The 19,694-nt window shown below is 48.4% G+C and overlaps 1 protein-coding gene across 1 annotated transcript; it reads left to right on the forward strand.

Moving 5' to 3' along the window:
• Nucleotides 1-2,828: 2,828 nt before the first annotated feature.
• Nucleotides 2,829-19,618, forward strand: LOC132571773 (zinc finger protein 665-like). Its single transcript, XM_060238565.1, has 9 exons — nt 2,829-2,909; nt 3,348-3,416; nt 3,620-3,740; nt 4,138-4,415; nt 7,320-7,374; nt 7,605-7,730; nt 9,044-9,571; nt 9,680-10,992; nt 19,400-19,618. The coding sequence occupies exons 1-9, from the start codon at nt 2,829-2,831 to the stop codon at nt 19,616-19,618; spliced, it is 2,790 nt and encodes a 929-aa protein (XP_060094548.1).
• Nucleotides 19,619-19,694: the final 76 nt, after the last annotated feature.

Here is a 19,694-nt window from a genome sequence, read left to right on the forward strand (position 1 = left end):
AAGTTCAGGAAATTCTATCTTATCTACGCACCATGCTAATGTGCAAATGGAGCAACGTCCACATTTTCTTTGTCCTGCTAGCTGGCCCTCACTTTCTTCAAACTGTACTATTCACCTGTGCAACTAATGGGTGTGTATACCTTTATATATGGGTTTATAAATCATTATGGAATAAATGCACAAAATGATTTTCAAATATTTTTATTTCATTGTTAACAGAATATCATCACTTAAGTTGCATACAATTGATGTCCAGGACATAAATTGATTGAAGGTCAGCCTGTATGAATAATTACACATATTAATTATGTAATTAATTTTACTTCACATTTTATTAATGTGGAATTATGTATCATATTTTAGAGCCCTAACCAAGGTGGAAGAAAAAATTTAAACAAAGTAAAAAAAATACGTAGGACCTTCGTTTGGAACTGGGCTATAAGACCATTGCGTTGGACTCAATTTTTTCATAACATAATTAATATTAGAATATTTTTTGCCTAAGTGTCAGGTTTCTCACAAACCGTTTTAAACCGTCACTCCCATTTATTATTTGTTGTATAACCTCCTTGAATCCAGCCATGTGTCTTAGGCAGTTTCATAAATGCAGAGCGCGGTCTCTTATTGTATGCCTTCTACTCGTGATCCAGACGGTATAGGTGTGCATTAACTGTGCTTCATTGGCTCCGATATGTGGCCAGATTAAAGGAGTCTTCACAAACATCCTTTTGGCTTGCGTTATCTATATTTGATTTTAAAAACTCCTTTCTTGGTCCTATATCAATTTCCATATTTTTGTATGACTTTTTTGCTATTGCATCATGAGCTTATATATATATATAAAGCTATTTTTTGCTATTGCATCATGAGCTTATATATATATAAAGCTGGTTTATTTTTCTGAAGCACTAAGCAAGAATATATAATAAAGCTTGATACATATTACAGCAGATTGACCCACAAACTGCAACAATGACACTCCTTCTGATCCACTAGGCCAATGCTTTGGTGTCTCTTGACCAGGGTCGGTGATGTAACTCTGTTCTCTTATGGTTTATTTCTGCCTTTCTGATTTCTTTTCCTTTTCCTCTTCATAGCCATGTGAGTAAAAGTATCTTTACATATTTGGAAGCGACCCAAGAGAAGGGGAAGGAGATGGAAGAGGAGGACCCAGAAGGAGCTGGAATAGGCAAGAGATCAAGGGAAAGTCCCCATCCCACCCAGGCTGGGAGGGGTGTTGAATCCTGGGAAAGAGCTGTGCCAGAAACCCTGTCACAGGACACAATGACTGCAGATGGACGCAACCGATGCTTCCGGCAGTTCTGCTACCATGAGGCTGATGGACCCCGAGAGGTTTGCAGCCAGCTCCATGGACTTTGCAGACACTGGCTGGACCCCGAGAGGCGCACCAAGAAGCAGATCCTGGACCTGGTGATCCTGGAGCAGTTCCTGGCCATCCTTCCCCAGGAAATGCAGTGCTGGGTGAGAGGATGTGAGCCAGAGACCAGTTCGCAGGCGGTGGCCCTGGCTGAAGGTTTCCTCTTGAATCAAGCCGAGGAGAAGAGGCAGACAGAGCAGGTGAGGGGGTTTCCTTTGCTCAGTTCCAGCAAGGACCTTATCCTAAAGCTTCCCAGCCAGATATTTCTACCTTGAGAGAATTCACTAGGTTGGGAGGAAAACCCAACCCTGATTCTTGGCTCTGTGGTTGAACCAGCTCTGCTGGTCAAAGTAGGGATGAGGAGTCTCGGAGTGGGGCAGGATTCATCTCCTCAGCCTCTTCTATTTCTTTCTTTCCTGTTGTTTCAGATGTGGGGACCAGCTCTAAAGACTGAAGCAAAGTTCTCTGAGGCAGAAGGAGCTCTCTCTGAGGAAAGTCAGAGAGCTCAGGCCCAGAAGCATGCCCAAGGTGCCCTGTCAAGTGGTAAAGGTGCCTTTTGTCCAGATGGGATTGGGGCACCCAGTCAAGTTGTTGGGTGGAAAGCTTGGAACAGGAGAAAAAGGAAATACTTCTGCTCACTATGCAGAATCAATTTCTTGGACTTTGTGCCCCGAGATCTAGTAATGACCACTCACTTGATGGGGGAGTAGACACATTCCTGGAAGGCCATTACATTCTGATTTACATATTTGCATCTCACTTTCCTTCTGTTAGAGGGGCTCAGAAAAGGAGAGGAAAACGAATGTGAGTACACCTGTTAGTCATGGTGAATAAATGGAACCTCCATATTGCCCTGAGTTGGATGGCCCTGGCTAGGCCGATTGCATCAGGTCTCAGAAGCTAAGCGGGGGCCATGGTTCATACTGGGATGAGAGACCACCAAAGATGTCCAGGGTCGCTATGTAGAAGATGGCAATAGCATACCACTCCTGAATGTCTCTTGCCTTGAATAACTGTGGGGTTCCCATAAGTCAGTTGTGACTTCATGGCACTTTTTATGGGGGACACACCCACCCATGTTGTGGAGCAGTATACCTCTGATCACCTGTTTCTAAAGGCCTATAATTGGGATTCCTGGTCCTTGCTTAAGGTTTGAGTATGGGGTGGACATGATGTCGGGGAGGGACGGTGGCTCAGTGGTAGAGCATCTGTTGGGAAGCAGAAGGTCCCAGGTTCAATCCCTGGCATCTCCAAAAAAGGGTCCAGACAAATAGGTGTGAAAAACCTCAGCTTGAGACCCTGGAGAGCCGCTGCCAGTCTGAGAAGACAATACTGACTTTGATGGACCAAAGGTCTGATTCAGTATAAGGCAGCTTCATATGTTCATATGTCCTCTTGATGTGAAGTCAAAGCATCAGCAGATGCTGTGGAACCCCATCGGTAGTACAGAATGTCAGCTGATCCAGTAAAATCACACCTGGATGTGCTGACAGAGTGTCGTTCCGACCCATCTTTTTCTGCTTCAGCCCTGGTTAGTACTTGGATGAAAGACCACCAAAGATCCAGGGTTGCTGTGAAGAGTCAGGAAGACTCAAGGGCGTGTGGGAGGGCCCAGCCGGCAGGAGATTGGTGTGCCTGGCGGTTTGGTCTGATCCAGCAGGATGACGTAACCTTTTGCACTTCAGACTTCACAGGGCACATTTCAAGTCTCACAGAAGTTTTATTTATTTATTTATTTATTCGATTTATATCCCGCGCTCTCCACCGAGGCGGGCTCAGGGCGGCTTACAACATAAAATCTAGAACGTTTGAAACGTGTCAGTGGAATTTCTAGCCCCACCCCCCTGTCTCCTGGGTACCTGGTGTTTCACTTTCACATCTCCATTAGTTTGTTAAAGAATCATAACAAATTTAACAAAACACACAGCTGAGGCTAGAATTTATCCTTCCAATTTTGTCTCCATTGCAGGCTGTGAAGAGATGTTGTCAGTTGTCATCTTTGCAGTGGAGCACAAATGTCTGCTCCCCTCTGGTCCAGGTAAGGGGGGGGTGAATGGGGGACAGTTGGGCCCTGCTTCTTTCTTAGGGACAGATGCTTTTGGCTGCAGCTGTCTGAGCAAGAGAGGCTCTGAATGTCACTTTCTTCACACATAGCAAGCTCTGCATCCTGCTCCCTCCCAGAATGCCCCTGTCTGTCAAGAGTGTCATCTCTGCCTGATGGGAATCTGTTTTTTCTTTCAGTCTCCCTTTGAGGAGGTGACCGTGTATTTCACCAAGGCTGAGTGGGCCCTGCTGGATCCAGGCCAAAAAACTCTCTATAGGGAAGTCATGGTGGAGAACTATGGGCATGTGGCCTCTCTAGGTAAGGATTTTTCATAGGTTGCCGATTGCTGTCATTGCGATGATGCAGGACTCAAAGTATTGAAAAACAACAAACCATGTAGAAAATAATTCTCTAGGTAATCCACAAAATGCAATTTCTGAATAGCAAATAACAATTCAGTGGTGCAGAAAAAAGACCATCCTATGCATGACACAACTACTGTCCAAAAACCAGGTAACATAGGGTGGCCAGATCGTCCCGTCACCCGGGAATGTCCCGCCGCTGCCCTCAAATTCCCGCGTCACGGCTTGGCAAACGCGGGACCAATTAAAATCCCGGGTTCGCCAAAATCCGCCGCTCTCGCCTAGTCCGCCGCTCGCGCATGCGCGGGAGCCGACTCTCACGAGAAGCCGCTTTCCCCCTCCTCTTTTAAAAGCGCCTCTCCGAGGGAAGCAGCCTAACGGCCTCCCTTCCCACCCCACCGCCTGCCTCCTTACCTTAGCGCGCAGGGCACAGGCCAGCAGCAGGAGCAGCGCCGGCGGGGCAAAGGCGCCGGCGGCCGGGAGAAGGCGGGAGGCGCGGCCATGGTGCGCTCTAGTGCTCCATGGGCAGCAGCAAGGAGGCGACGGCGCGGGCGGAGGCAGCAGCGAGAGAGAGAGTGAAAGCCCCGGCGGCGGCACCAGCAGCCGCCTGAGCGCAAACTTGCATGGCCGAGTAAGTAATTAATGTGTTTGAATGGAAATGGGGTGGGGGAGTGGGGTTTGGTGAGCAGCAGAGGCTTTTCCGGGGGGAGGGGGAGGAGTTTGCTTTGCAGCAAAGGAGGACTGGGGGGGGGGGATGCATAGAGCAAGCGGAGGAGGGAAAAGCCTTGCAGCAGCCGGATCCCGGGAAAGTTTACTTGCAAGTAAGTCAGGGAGGAGGAGATGGGTGTGGGTGCAATGGGTGTGCAACAGGTGTGTGTGCAATAAGGAGGAGAAGCATAAGGAGGAGATGGGGGGGGACTCAGCTGGAGCTTCCTTTTTCTGAGCTGGCTGGACGGCGCGGGATTGCAACCCCCTGCTGCAGCACAGTTACTTCCGAGCAGCCCCATTGAGCAGCCCATTGAGATGTGGGCTGACGGTAGCCCAGCTGAAGCTCCTCCAGGACCCGTTGCTCCTCTGCAGCACTGAAAGGGTTAAGCCCACAGAGCCGCTTGCTAGAGAGGCCGAAGGAAAAGGAGGGCGAAGGAGAAGAAGGGGCTTTTCCGGAGGAGGGGGGAGGAGGAGGAGTTTGCTTTTGCAGCAAAGGAGGACTGGGGGGGGGGGGCTGCATAGAGCAAGCGGAGGAGGGAAAAGCCTTGCAGCAGCTGGATCCGGAAAGTTTACTTGCAAGTAAGTCAGGGAGGAGGAGATGGGGTGTGGTGCAACGGGTGTGTGTGCGCCCCTCTCTGGAGCTCTTTTCTCTGAATGCTGGCAAACGTTTGTAGGCTTTTTTGGGGGGGGGGGGGGGTAAGACTTTGCACCTTTGGAGGGGCGGCCTTGCACCCTGCTCGGTGGGGCCGCTCCATTAACTTTCCCTCTCCCCCCCTCCCCCGTTTTCCCTGTTTGCAACCTGCAGCTGCTGCTGTCGAAGGAGCCCTGGGATGTGGTTCCCTTCCTTCCCTCCTTTTAGGCAAGTTGGGACTCTCAAGTCTAGCCGCGCTAAGATCAGGACGAGTTTTATTTGGGGGGGGGGGGGGATCATGTGCAATCCCGTGCAAGGCTTACTCCTGTGTAGGCCTTTTCTCATCGATGGGCTTCCGCGTGAGGGAACATTGCCTTCACCCCAAAGGGTGATTAACATGTGGAATTCACTGCCACAGGAGGTGGTGACGGCTGCAAGCATAGACAGCTTCAAGAGGGGATTGGATCAACATCTGGAGCAGAGGTCTATCAGTGGCTATTAGCCACAGGGTATTGTTGGAACTCTCTGTCTGGGGCAGTGATGCTCTGTATTCTTGGTGCTTGAGGGGGCAACAGTGGGAGGGCTTCTAGTAGTCCTGGCCCCCCTGGTGGACCTCCTGATGACACCTGGTTTTTTCGCCACTGTGTGACACAGTGTTGGACTGGATGGTGTTCCTGTTTTGTATGCCTGCGAGAAATCCACCTATCTGGAATTCTGTTGAATTGGATCGGAGTGGCTGCGATTGCACACACTAAAATAATGCACTTTCCAACTGGATTTCACTGTCCCCACTGGCAAAATCCTGTTGAAAAGTGCATTGAAAGTGCAGAATTTAGTGTGTGTGATCGCAGAAAGTGTGAGTTTTCCACCTTGGACTCCATCTTTTCCTTTGAGATTTGCAGCCCTGCGTTTCTCCTGTTGCTGCTCCTTATCTGGGGCTTGTTGTCCCGCCTGCAGGCCTCCTTGTTTGTTGACATTCTCCCCTGCGCTCTGCGATTGGTCGAGCTGAGCCGTGGAGTCATTGGTGCAACAAGATCCCATGCTGTTTGGCGCAGGGGACGGGCGGTGCCTTCTGGGAGTTGTAGTCTTTGCGCCTCTCGACAGGGCTTGACTTTGGCTTTGGTGCTTCTGGAGCAAAGGACTGTCTTTCCCAGCATGCCTTTCCGCTTGTCTTTGAAAGGAAGGCTGGATGTTGCATGGGGAAAGGTTATCTTTCCCTTCCCTCCCTCCCTCCCTCCTCCCTTCCTTTCTTCCTTCCCTCCCTTCCTTCCTTCCTTCCTTCCTTCCTTCCTTCCTTCCTTCCTTCCTTCCTTCCTTCCTTCCTTCCTTCCTTCCTTCCTTCCCTCCCTCTCTCCCTCCCTTCCTTCCTTCCTTCCTTCCTTCCTTCCTTCCTTCCTTCCTTCCTTCCTTCCCTCCTTCCCTCCTTCCTCCCTTTCTTCCCTTCCTTCCTTCCTTCCCTCCCTCCCTCCCTCCTTCCTCCCTCCCTCCCTTCCTTCCTTCCTTCCTTCCTCCCTCCCTCCCTCCCTCCTTCCCTCCCTCCTTCCCTCCCTCCTTATGTTCTTATGTGACACAGAATGTTGGACTGAATGGGCCACTGGCCTGATCCAACAGGGCTTCTCTTATGTTCTTATGTGACACAGAGTGTTGGACTGGATGGGCCACTGGCCTGATCCAACAGGTGGCGCGGGGGAAATGATGTCACAGGAAGTGATGTCACTTCCTGCTTCCGGCAGGTGGCGCGGGCGGGGGGGGGAAATGATGTCACAGGAAGTGATGTCACTTCCTGCTTCCGGCAGGTGGCATGATGTCACCGGAAGTGACGTCACCGGAAGTGACGTCACTTCCTGTTTCCGGCGGCGCGTCGCGCGCGCACACCCCTACCTCCCCCCCCCCAAAAGTGTCCCTGGCTGGCCTTCAGACATTATGGCCACCCTAATTTCAACTGTAGTCCAACAAATGATAAAAGAACCGGTCCAATTTCATTTTGGATATGAAGTATCCTTCTTCAAGGGACCATCTTTTGTTTTCATAGGGTCAGGAGAGTTGAGGTGCCATAATTCATTTCTACAATATTTATAAAAATACATGATATCATACACAGACTGGGAAAACCAACAGCAGTTAACTAATGTACATTACAAACTCTACTCACCCTGGCTTCCCACGTTTCTATTTCGTTTTAATTCATTTTCCTAGAACGCCACTGCCAATTACAATCCGTCAGCATTTGGTTGCGTTCATTTTGCCAATGGTGAGCTCAGGAATAAAAAACCTAGGGTTGCTAATGGTATTCAGCTGTTAATCTGATCCTAATCATTGTTTTAAAGGTATGGATGCTCATACATAATTTTAAAATGCTGATCAGTGAATTATGAATTATGGCACCTCAACTCTACTGAACCTACAAATACGAAATATGGTCCCTGACTGATGGCTTGGCTTCTCCCTTGGATGCTGATGGAAACTCTTTTTGTATTCCAGCAGCAGATGTAGAGGAGGCAACTAGGGAATTCCAGGGATTTTCCTTGGAAAATGCCAAGAATGAAGATGCTGAAGGAAACTTGGGAGATGGAGACGGACCACAGAGCCAGGAGGAAAGCCACACAGGTAAGAGGAGGGGTAAGCCCATTCCTTGCCAAGGAGGGGGTTTCTGTAAAATCCCAATCCAAGAAGAAAGAGCAATTAAAAGAAGGGGGAAATCTGCTCCAGGGGAAAAGAGAAATGAAAGTGTGGCCTTTGCAAAGACATTCAGTCAGAGAATTATTATTATTTTTTATTATATTTGATGAATTGCCCTATCCTGGCCAGTGCCAGGGTCAGGGTAATATACAACGATAAAATCATGAGCAGCCGCTCATTAACACAATAAGCCCTGCTTGGCAGCAATATGGAGCCACACAGGGTCTTGCACTGCCCATTGCTCATTTTAAGATTACAGCAGTTATATTCTGCTCAGGATGAGCAGTCGTATTCTGCTTAGTAGGGGAACATCAGTCAGGAAAATTCCCAGCTTCCCTTTCAAGATCTGAGGCCTTCCCTCGGCATCTCCTGCTACCCAGCACCTGGTCACCATGGGGATAGCTGGCTGCCTTGTGCATCCTTGAGGCTTCTTTTCAAATGTAACATGCAAGATGGCAGAGATCTACATGGTACAAAGAACCACTACCAGGATCAAAAGTATTTACTAACAAGACAATGTTTATAAGCATACTCTCAACACAGCACCAGATTGAGCAAGGGATTCAAAGGAAATGGATAAAAAGTTATTCCTCTGTATCTCCTTCTATACATGCCCTATCAGTTGTTAAACATGGCTGGCTCATTAGCTTAGAAAGTTACAGATTTTCACAGGAACTCCACTAATTACATGCCTCTTCCCCAAGTGTAGTCCAGCACCTGGCAATGGCTGCTTCCTCCAGACCTTAGTCAAGAGCTCTCTCTCCCTCGATGGAATGAGCACAAAAGAGCCCCTTTCTCCCAAAGTCTTATCATCTCTCTTTCCCCTCCCACTGATTAGGTGAGGATAGATCAAAGATGCTTTTCCTGAAGTCTCCAGGAGTTTTTTCCTGAAGCCCTTCTAGCATTTATTCCTCCAGATCTCTGTTACCTGATTTCAGGGAGAACTTGACTATCCCATTGTCTCTTGCCTGCTCTCTGCAAAGAGAGAGAAAACTTCTAAACTCAGAATGTAAGTTTTGCTCAGTTCAAACTTCTATTAGAAACTTCTATTAGAAAATGCAGAATCCCAAACAAGCATCTCTGATGCAGGAGGCTTAATGTACTTTGAAAGCATATATTATTGTACGCTTAAATGTACAGCAGGAAGAAGACACTGAAATATTTGGAGTGTGGATTGAACTTCAGGCGCAGATTAGACTTCCTTTGTTTGGGTTCTAACAGGATCTCTGTGTTTATTCTAGCAGGGGATGATTGGCAGAACAAGGAGGATGAGGATCTGCATTTTCTATCAGCAGATGAAAACCAGAATGAAGATATGAGGGGAAACATCAGGAATCAAGAAAGACCTAAGAGGCAGAAAGGCAGCCATGTGGTTAAGAAGAGGGGCAAACCCATTCCTTATCTAAGGGAGGATTTCCAAGACATCATTCTCATGGTAGAGGAAAAAGAGAAGAGCTTGGAGTGTGGAAGGAACATCTCAGACCAAACCCAATGTAATGTCCATTTACAAAGGTACAGTGGAACAAACACTCATCAATGCTTGGAGACTGGAAAGACCACGATTCACAGAGCAGAGCTCCATAAACATCAAAGATCACATACAGGAGAGAAACCTTATAGGTACTTAGGCTGCAGCAAGAGCTTCTCCAAGACATCAGACCTTGTTCAGAACCACAGCATTCACTCAGAAGAGAAGCAGTTTATCTGCTCAGAGAGTGGAATGGTGTTCTCTGCTGGAAGAAAGCATAATGTACACTTCCCAAAGCCAAGTATAATGAAGGCACATAAGTGCTTTCAGTGTGGAAAATACTTCAGAAAAAGATCACATCTCATTGCTCACCAAAAGATCCACAGAGAGAAAGAGTTCAAATGCTCAGAGTGTGGAAAGAAATTCAGTTGGCGTGGCCATCTTAAAGAGCATCAACGAACCCACACAGGGGAGAAGCCTTTTGAATGCTCAGAGTGTGGGAAGAGATTCAGTTGGAGTGGCACTCTTCAAAAGCATCGAGTAACTCACACAGGGGAGAAGCGCTTTGAATGCTCAGAGTGTGGGAAGAAATTCAGTCACAGTTATGGTCTTCAAAATCATTTAAGAATCCACACAGGAGAGAAGCCCTTTGAATGTTCAGAGTGCGGGAAGAGATTCCGTAGAAGTGACACTCTTCAAGAGCATCAACGAATCCACACAGGAGAGAAGCCCTTTGAATGCTCAGAGTGTGGGAAGAGATTCAGTTGGAGTGGCACTCTTCGACATCATCTAAGAACCCACACAGGGGAGAAGCCCTTTGAGTGCTCAATTTGTGGGAAGAGATTCTGTTGGAGTGGCCCTCTTCAACAGCATCAACGAACCCACACAGGAGAGAAGCCCTTTGAATGCTCAGAGTGTCAGAAAAGATTCAGTTCTAGTAGCATTCTTCGAAGACATTTAAGAACCCACACAGGGGAGAAGCCCTTTGAATGCTCAGAGTGTGGGAGAACGTTCAGTCAGAGTAGCCATTTACGACAGCATCTAAGAACCCATACAGGGGAGAAGTCCTTTAAATGCCCAGAATGTGGGAAGAGGTTCAGTGAGAGCGGCTATTTTGAAGAGCATCAAAAAACCCACACAGGGGAGAAGCCTTTTGAATGTTCAGTATGTGGGAGGACATTCAGTCAGAGTAGCCATTTACAACAGCATTTAAGAACCCATACAAGGGAGAAGCCCTTTAAATGCTCAGAGTGTGGGAAGAGATTCAGTTGGAGTGGCACTCTTCAACATCATCTAAGAACCCACACAGGGGAGAAGCCCTTCGAATGCTCAGTTTGTGGGAAGAGGTTTAGTTGGACTGCCTCTCTTCAACAGCATCAACGTACCCACACAACAGAGAAGCCCTTTGAATGCTCAGAGTGTGGAAAGAGATTCAGTCATAGTAGCACTCTTCAACATCATCAGGGAACCCACACAGGGGAGAAGCCCTTTGAATGCTTAGAGTGTGGGAAGAGATTCAGTCGGAGTAGCACTCTTCAACAGCATCAACAAACCCATACAGAGGAGAAGCCGTTTGAATGCTCAGAGTGTGGGAGGAGATTCCGTCGGAAAGGCACTCTTCAACAGCATCAACAGACCCATACAGGGGAGAAACCCTTTGCATGCTCAGAGTGTGGGAAAACGTTCAGTCGGAGTGGTACTCTTCAAGAGCACCAAAGAACTGTTGGAGCAAGAATCTACATAAACCCAGTCTGACAGCTACAGTATGACAGCTGGTGATCTAGCTGCCAGGCTAGGTCACAGTAACCTGATCAGCAGACCGGCTTGAGCCGGCAGAAGCCAAGTGATGCAATCTGCTGAGTCAGCACGGCCAGGATTGGCTGCTTGGACTATATATGATCTGTGTGTGCATCACACAGGTCTCTCCCTGTGAGATGGTGGTTAGGCGAAGCACTTTGTCCGTGGAGGTGATATTGTATAGACTGCACAAGAGAGCACTTGTCGTGTATATATGTTAATACACCTTTTGGCACTAGTTGCACGTGTCTGCCTGATTTTCTTTCCTGAAGCCCTGTGTCGGGCAAGTCATCTCCCTCACTCTGCTACTCCCGCTCCGACAGGGTTATGGGCCCAGGGCGGTTCCGCTGCGCGGAGGAGAGAGTTGAGAGTTGAGCTGACTGTGAGTTTGGAAAGAGCCGGAGGCGAGGAACGCCGGTGAAGGACACAGAAGCACCACCGTTCTCTGTTTGAGAGCCAGAGGGACGTCGGCAGCCAGCTGTGAGGAGGAGTCGGCACGATGGCTCAGCAACAGCTTGGAGTAGCCGTTGAGAAGCTCACCTCAGCCAACTACGCGGTGTGGAGCCTGAGAATGCAACACTACCTCAAGCGTGAAGGGCAATGGCTGTTCGTGAGTAACCCCCCTGCCGACTTATCTCCTGCCGAGACTGTGTTATCGGATAAGGCACTGGCCAACATAGTGCTATCTATAGGAGATGACCAGCTGGTTTATGTGCGAGGGAAGGACACTCCCAAGGCTGCCTGGGACGCGTTGAGTGCGGTGCATGTTAGCACCACTGCTGGTTCCCTCATGGCCTTGACAAGGAGGATGTTCCGCACCGTTATGCCGGCTGGAGGGTGTGTGAAAGATCACATCAAACGGCTAACGGACTGTTTCGTTGAGCTGGAGGCAAGAGGCAAGACTGTAGCTCCAGACGACAGAGTGTACATTTTGCTGTCGTCGTTGCCACCTGAGTACACTCCCCTGATAACTTCTCTGGAGACGGTGGACGTAGCGACCCTGACCATGGAATACGTCTCTGCCCACCTGCTTGACTTCCAAGAGAGAATTGCGGCCGTGAGCTGTCCGGGGGTGTCGGCCGGGCAGCGTGCTGTTATCGGTGTGTCCGGGAAGACAGCCAAGAATGAGCCAGCTTCTGCTGCTGGCAGGCGTCCGAAGGTGGAGGAAGTGGAGCCGACTGCGTTTGCAGTCCGTCGCTGCTATGGATGCGGGTCGTCGCAGCACCTGCTCCGAGCTTGCCCTGAGAGGGAGAAGAGGCGGGGGCGTGTGCGGCGAGAGCGGAGGACCGCCAGCCCGTGTGAGGAAGCAACCCGGCTGGTCACGTCTGCAGTAGAGAGCACAGGGTCTGCTTGGATTTTAGACTCCGGGGCAACGAGCCATCTCTGCTGCGAGAAGGAGTTGTTGAAAAACATTGACAGTCCTGAGCATAAGTATGTGAGATTGGCTGATGGGACCACTGCCAATTCTGTTTGCTCAGGCAATGTGGAATTTCCTGCACTGAAATGTATGTTGCAAAATGTGTTGTATGTACCCTCACTGCAGTCTAACCTGTTGAGTGTTAGCACACTGTTTGACCAGGGATACCAGGTGAGATTTGAGAAAACCTGCTGCAAAATCCTGGGAGGTGGGGGAAAGTTGCTTGTGACAGGAAAGAGGGAAGGTAAACTGTATGTGGTCCAGAGTGATTGTGCCCAGGTGGCTCAGGTGTCGAATGAGCCTGTGCACAATAATTGTATACATTTGCTCCATAGGAGACTTGGGCACTGCGGATTTAGGGCGTTAAAGAAAACCCTGGAGCTTGTGCCTAGTTTGAAAGTAAATCCTTGCAAATGTTACTTGGATTGCCAGGTCTGCAAGAAGACCAAAAGCAAGGCGTGTGCTGTTGCTAAAGAAAGCTCAAGGGAAAGCACACGAGCCCTGGAACTAGTCCATTTAGACGTTATTGGCCCATTGCCAAAGAGTCTGTCGGGGAGGAGATACTGCTTGGTGGCCACCGACGACCACACGAGGTACGCGTGGGTTTTCACCATGGTGCATAAGTCTGAGGTGTATAAGACATTCACCAAGTGGGTCAAAGCAGTGGAGAGACAATTAGGGGTTAATCTCCTAGCTGTACAAACCGACAGAGGGGGGGAATTCTTATCTAACCAGATGAAACGTTGGCTGGAGAACAAGGGCATTGCCCACCGTCTGACGAACCCGGCAACGCCCCGAGAAAATGGGCATGGGGCTGTATTGCAGAATGTGATGTATTGCATGTTAGAGGATGCACAACTGCCAATGACCTATTGGGCAGAAACCATACATGCAGCTGTTTTTTTGCAAAATAGGGTTTGGTGTAATACTGTGAAAAATGTGCCTTACAGGTTACTGTTGAACAAGACCCCAGATTTGAGTTCTTTAAAAGTCTTTGGGTCACGGGCTCGGGTTGGCATCCACTCCACGAGTAGCGGGGAGGGGGATGTCCGGGCAGAGAGCCTAATTTTTCTGGGCTACAAGCCAAGGGCCAGGTGTTATCGTTTCTGCAATAGCAAAAGCAAGATAACACTTAGTAAGAGTGCCCAGTTCAATGAAGAAAGCAGCTGGCCAAGGTTGCACTCCTTGCAGAAACAATTTGTCCTGCTGCCAAGTAGCGATAACGATGTTGGAGCGCAGCCCAGAACTCCAGCCCAGGAGGTGGCACCCAGTGGGGCTGGAGAAGGTGAGCCGAATGCTGGCACAGAGCCTGACGAGCAGAGTCAGGAGGCAGAGCCTCAAATGCAGGAACTGGAGGTAAAGTGTGAGAGTCAGGAGGTTCAACACCCAATTACAGGGGCAGAGCAACCAGCCCAGGAGGTGGGAACAGAGCAACCCGAAGAAGACAAAGCTGGTCCAAGCACAGGGCCACGGGTGTCTGCCAGGTCCACCAAAGGCCAACGTCCCGCTAGGTACAAGTGTCCCTATGTCACTCTGACTGTCAATCCAGACCCACCCGGATTTGAGGAAATGTTAAAAGAAAAGGCTAAGAAATGGAAAGCCTGGGTGGCAGAGTGCGAGGCAAGGGAGAAGGAGGCTGAAGCCAAGCGTCTGAAAGAGCTGGCTGAACAGGAACACGATGATGTGTTTTACAATCATGATGAGTTCCTGAACGAATTCCGGAAAGGGTTCCGAGCTACGTAAATATGAACTGTAATGTTGCTGGTGGACATGTATGTAAACTGTGTAAAGTGTTTTGGTGCACTGGGTTTAAATAGATTAGGAGGTGTGTTGGAGCAAGAATCTACATAAACCCAGTCTGACAGCTACAGTATGACAGCTGGTGATCTAGCTGCCAGGCTAGGTCACAGTAACCTGATCAGCAGACCGGCTTGAGCCGGCAGAAGCCAAGTGATGCAATCTGCTGAGTCAGCACGGCCAGGATTGGCTGCTTGGACTATATATGATCTGTGTGTGCATCACACAGGTCTCTCCCTGTGAGATGGTGGTTAGGCGAAGCACTTTGTCCGTGGAGGTGATATTGTATAGACTGCACAAGAGAGCACTTGTCGTGTATATATGTTAATACACCTTTTGGCACTAGTTGCACGTGTCTGCCTGATTTTCTTTCCTGAAGCCCTGTGTCGGGCAAGTCATCTCCCTCACTCTGCTACTCCCGCTCCGACAAGAACCCACACAGCGGAGAAGCCTTTTGAATGCTCAGCTTGTGGGAAGAGATTCAGCTGGAGTGGTACTCTTCAAAAGCATCAGCGTACCCACACAGTGGAGAAACCCTTTTAATGTTCAGAGTGTGGGAACACACTCAGTCGGAGTGGTACTCTTTAACAGCATCAACAAACCCATAAGTGGTGAAAGCTTTTGAATAATCAGAGTGTAGGAAGATGTTCAGTCACAGTGGCACTCTTCAACAGCACCTAAGAAACCATATGGGGAGAAACTTTTATGTATTTTCATTTTATTTTTCAAATTTATGTTCTGCCCTCCCCACAAGTGGATTTAGGGCAGATTACAGACAAACTTTTCAATGCTCAAAATGTGGGATTCAATCACAGAAGCAGTCTTCAGCACTTCTAAGAACCCATAAAAGGGAGAAGAGTGTGGGAAGAGATTCAGTTATAGTGGCACTCTTTGAAAACATTTTTGAAAAACCACAGGTGAATGTGCAAAGGAAATCAGGTGGAACAGCACTCTTCAACAGCATTAAATAACCCAGAAGAGGTTTGCAAAAAAAATATTTATTTTGGATATGGATCAGTTGGACCAGAAAAATAGAATACTGCTGAATCCCAATATCAGTGTTGTAATGAGATTCAGGAAAATTTTGGGAAACCCAAGTGTATTCAGCTCTATTATAACCTACGAGAACTGTCCCTGTAGAGTATGTGGCAGACCGGTCCTGCGTCTGCTAGCTAGCCCCAGCCCTTCCCGTTATACTGACCTGAAAGGGCCGCTCCACTTTGCTGCCTCAGGGTATTCGCTGCCACCACTGTCCCTCTCTGGGCTCTGGTTAGGTGGGACAGCCTCCTAACCTCCCTCTGAATTCACTAGAAACCTGCCTCAGGGCTTCCCAGGGATCTTTGGGGCTCCCCTGGAGAGTTGGCAACCAGCCACAGTGCCACATCTCTCCACCCTAGGGATTTCCCAACCCACTCCTAGTGTTTCAAGCAGTTGGGGGGACTATGTGGTACAGAAGAACTCCACTTTAAACAGGCAAAATATTTATTTAAAGTTTACAACTATTTACACGCATTTTTTAAAGAGTGAACAGAAGAAACAAATCATAGTAGGGAAAAACGCTCCTTCTCTCCCTGTTAAAATACTTGCCCTAACTAGATGACATGCAGGGCATGACGGCAGGAGCGTGCGCTGACTGCAGGTAGACCAAAGCAGTAACTTGCCTTAGCAATAGGAACATCGATATGAAGAGCCAACACACCAGTTTGGTAGTATAACAAACCGTGTATTATACAGATATTTACAGTGAAGTTATATACATATACAGTTCAGAGTAGCAAAGTGCTTTGCTAGTAATCCATATACATAGAGAGAAAAACCACTCTGGTACTCTGCTGCTTATATAGTACTGCCCACCAATCAGGTAAACTGCTGACTCATGGTGATTCCTCTGGACAGATCCAGATATTGCCAATTCTTGCATCAGCCAGGTTGAGTAGTCCTGTGACTCTTGTCATGTGATTAGCTGTCACTTTGACAGTTCTTGATCTAGCATGCTTCACAGCAGGCTACATAATACTAACACACCTCCTTAGACTGCTAGTGAATGCATGCCTAATAATTCAGCCAGTTTTGCATGTCTTTCATTGTACAGACATTTAGTAAACAGATCAGCAATGTTGTCCTCCGTGGCACATTTTTCCAATATCACAATTCCCCGAGTAACCCACTCTTTCACATTGTAATATCTGATTAGGATATGTTTACTCCTTCATCTGGCACATAAATTTTCAGCTAACTGCTTTGCAGCAGAACTATCATTAAATACAGTGATTGCTTGGTCACATGTTACATTTAGATCTTTCATTAATTGTACAAGCCACTCCAGATTCAATACACATTCATTCAATGCACTGAATTCTGCTTCACGTGTGCCGCAAGCTACTAAAGTTTGCTTTACAGCCTTCTACATAATGAGTGCTCTTCCCAGGTACACTACAAACGCTGAAGTAGACAGCCTCTGGGCGATCTGCCCAGCTGGCAGTAAATTATTCCCTTTCAGCCTCCCTGTGGGAGAAAACATTCTTGTACAGAGATAAATATTCTCTTTCCATGGCTTCCAGCCAGGCCTTTTTCTCCTCATCTGCCAGAGTCATTATTTCCTGATAATTCTCAGATTTAGACACATACACATGGTTTACGCTGTTATCAAAACCATATCATACAGGAGGAACACCTTTTGTACTACGGGATGAAACCATAGGGACGGTGGCTCAGTGGTAGAGAATCTGCTTGGGAAGCAGAAGGTCCCAGGTTCAATCCCCGGCATCTCCAAAAAAGGGTCCAGGCAAACAGGTGTGAAAAACCTCAGCTTGAGACCCTGGAGAGCCACTGCCAGTCTGAGAAGGCAATACTGACTTTGATGGACCAAAGGTCTGATTCGGTATAAGGCAGCTTCATATGTTCATATGCTTCATATATGAAACCCGAGTCTCCTGACAGTCGTTTTGCTCGTTCTCAGATATCTCCTGCTGCACCACAGCAGGTACTGGTGCAGAGCCTTGTTCCTGACTATCATTGGTCAGTGGCAGCAATACATGAGTATTCCCTTCAGTTCTAGGCAGCTTAGCCTAATTGCTATGCTCACTGAAGTTAGCAGATCTACTGAACGTCACCTTCTGTTCAGTGTCACTAAACCTATATGGCTTCATATTGGTTTGATATCCCAGAAATATCAATTTTCTGGATCTGGCACCTCCTTTCCTTCTCAATTTCAGAGGAATATTAACCCAGGCTTTCGTTCCAAACACTCTGAGGAACTCTAAACTAGGCTCCTTCTTGAACATAGCCTTATAGGGGATATTATCTGTAGACTTCGTCCACAATCTATTGACCAAGAATGTGGCTACCATGAATGCCTCAGCCCAATATGCAATAGGTAGCGATGCATCATCTAACATGGCATACATCATTGTTTGCAATATGTCAGCTTTCCTCTCAACCACCCCATTTTCTGAAGGTGTTGCCGGATTTGCCACCCTATGTGCAATCCCCTGATGCTTCAACCATGTACCAAATTGATTTGACATGAATTCACCCCCTCTGTCAGTCTGTAGAGCTAGCAGCTGTACTCCAAGCTGCTTCTGTACTCTTTTAGCCCACTGTTTAAAGCATTGAAACACTTCTGACTTCTGTTTTAGTACATAAGACCAACAATATCTTGTACAGTCATCCACTATCAGAAATACATATCTGTTAGATGAATGGCTCTTTGGAAATGGCCCAATAATATCAGCATGGATTAGAGCTAGCGGTCGCTCAGACACCCTCACGCTCTCCTTAGCTACCGGGAATGCCTTGCTTTTGACCTTTTTGCACACTTGGCAGTCTAGATATGCTTTACAAGATTTTACAGCTACATTTGGCAGCAAAGTCAGCGTCTTGCTAATAGTATGAAAACTTGAATGCCCAAGTCTACGGTGGAGGAGGTATAAACATGAATCATGGGAGCATACAATAGACACTTGATCTGCCTTAACGGCTTCACTCCCCACCACATATACATCATCAACCAACTTTCCCTCTGTGAGAATTTTTCCACCTTTAGACACTTTACAGCCTGTGTCAGAAAACTTCACTAACAGGGCAGGCACCTTACTTGGACTGTTGCAAGCCTGACCATACCTTCCTGAGTCAGTCTGAACTCCCAAGACTGAACTCAACTGACTGACTGCCAACTCTGAACTATCTGTTTACCCACCCAAAACCTTCAATATAAAATCCAGTTCCCGCCCAGGAACTGGTTTACCTCTCTTGCAGCCAGGCCCAGCACATGGGAGTAGGCCATGTAAGCGGCTGCTTTGGGCGCTGCATGGCCTATAGGACGCCGCAAGGCACCCCCTCCCTACATGGCAGCTCTGCCTCTTTCCCCCTCCTGAAACTCTGGCAGAGAAAAGAGGCAGTTCGATCTCGCTTCCGGGTAGGGTTGCCAAGTTCAATTCAAGAAATATCTGGGGACTTTGGGGGCGGAACCAGGAGATTTTGGGGGTGGAGCCAGTAACAAGGTTTGACAAGCATAATTGAACTCCAAGGAAGTTCTGGCCATCACATTTAAAGGGACAGCATACCTTTTTAAATGCCTTCCTTCCATAGGAAATAATGAAAGATAGGGGCACCTTCTTTTGGGGCTCATAAAATTGGACCCTCTGGTCCAATCTTTTTGAAACTTGGGGGGTACTTTGGGGAGAGGCACTAGATACTATATGAAAAATTTGGTGCCTCTACCTCAAACCACAGCTCCCCCAGAGCCCCCGAAACCTCCAGATCAATTCCCCATTATACCCTATAAGACTTGATCTCCACATAGGGAATAATGAAGTGCTCAGCGGACGTTTCCCTCCCCCCACCCCGTTTCTGGCAACTCTGAAACGAGGGATCGGTCTCTCTACTCACAAGTTGCAGCCAACTTCTTCAAAGTACACACAGACATACCATCCCAAGAGGAAGCCTTTCAATCGGAGACTGAAGCCTCTGGAGGTGCAAAGGCACATGGTCCTCTGGGGACGAGGCTTCCCCCCGCCAGCCAGCTGACTGGGGGCAGGAAGGAGCCTGGGAAAGCGGAAGAACCCCCGCTGGGACCTGGGGATTGGCAAGCCTACTTCCGGGCTGCCTCTCCTGCAGGGAAGACAGCCTGAGAGCGAGGACAAGCCCCTGCGCCAGCTCTTTCCCCCGCCCAAGACTCGGGTGGAGAAAAGAGAGCTTCGTTTTGCTCTTGGGCTGGCTCCCCTACAGGAAAGGCAGCCCAAGAGCGAAGAGGACGCCCCGCACTGGCTCTTTCCCGCGCCCGAGACTTGGGCGGAGGAAAGAGGTGCAGGAAGGTTGGAGGGGGCGTTTGCATAGAAGGCTGCTCTCAAGGAGCTCTCCCTGCAAACGGTGCTGGGGGCCCTCCCCCATTGGAGGAGGGTCAGAGCCCACT

This window comes from Heteronotia binoei, chromosome 5 (assembly GCF_032191835.1).
Source record: "Heteronotia binoei isolate CCM8104 ecotype False Entrance Well chromosome 5, APGP_CSIRO_Hbin_v1, whole genome shotgun sequence".
In the NCBI taxonomy this organism is placed as follows: Eukaryota; Metazoa; Chordata; class Lepidosauria; order Squamata; family Gekkonidae; genus Heteronotia; species Heteronotia binoei.

Coding starts and splice junctions, on each gene's coding strand:
- LOC132571773 (XM_060238565.1), top strand. CDS start 2,829: ATGTCAGCTGATCCAGTAAAATCACACCTGGATGTGCTGACAGAGTGT. Junction 3,741..4,137: donor TGGGCATGTGGCCTCTCTAG/GTAAGGATTTTT, acceptor CTCTTTTAAAAG/CGCCTCTCCGAGGGAAGCAG. Junction 7,375..7,604: donor TTGCGTTCATTTTGCCAATG/GTGAGCTCAGGA, acceptor TTTGTATTCCAG/CAGCAGATGTAGAGGAGGCA.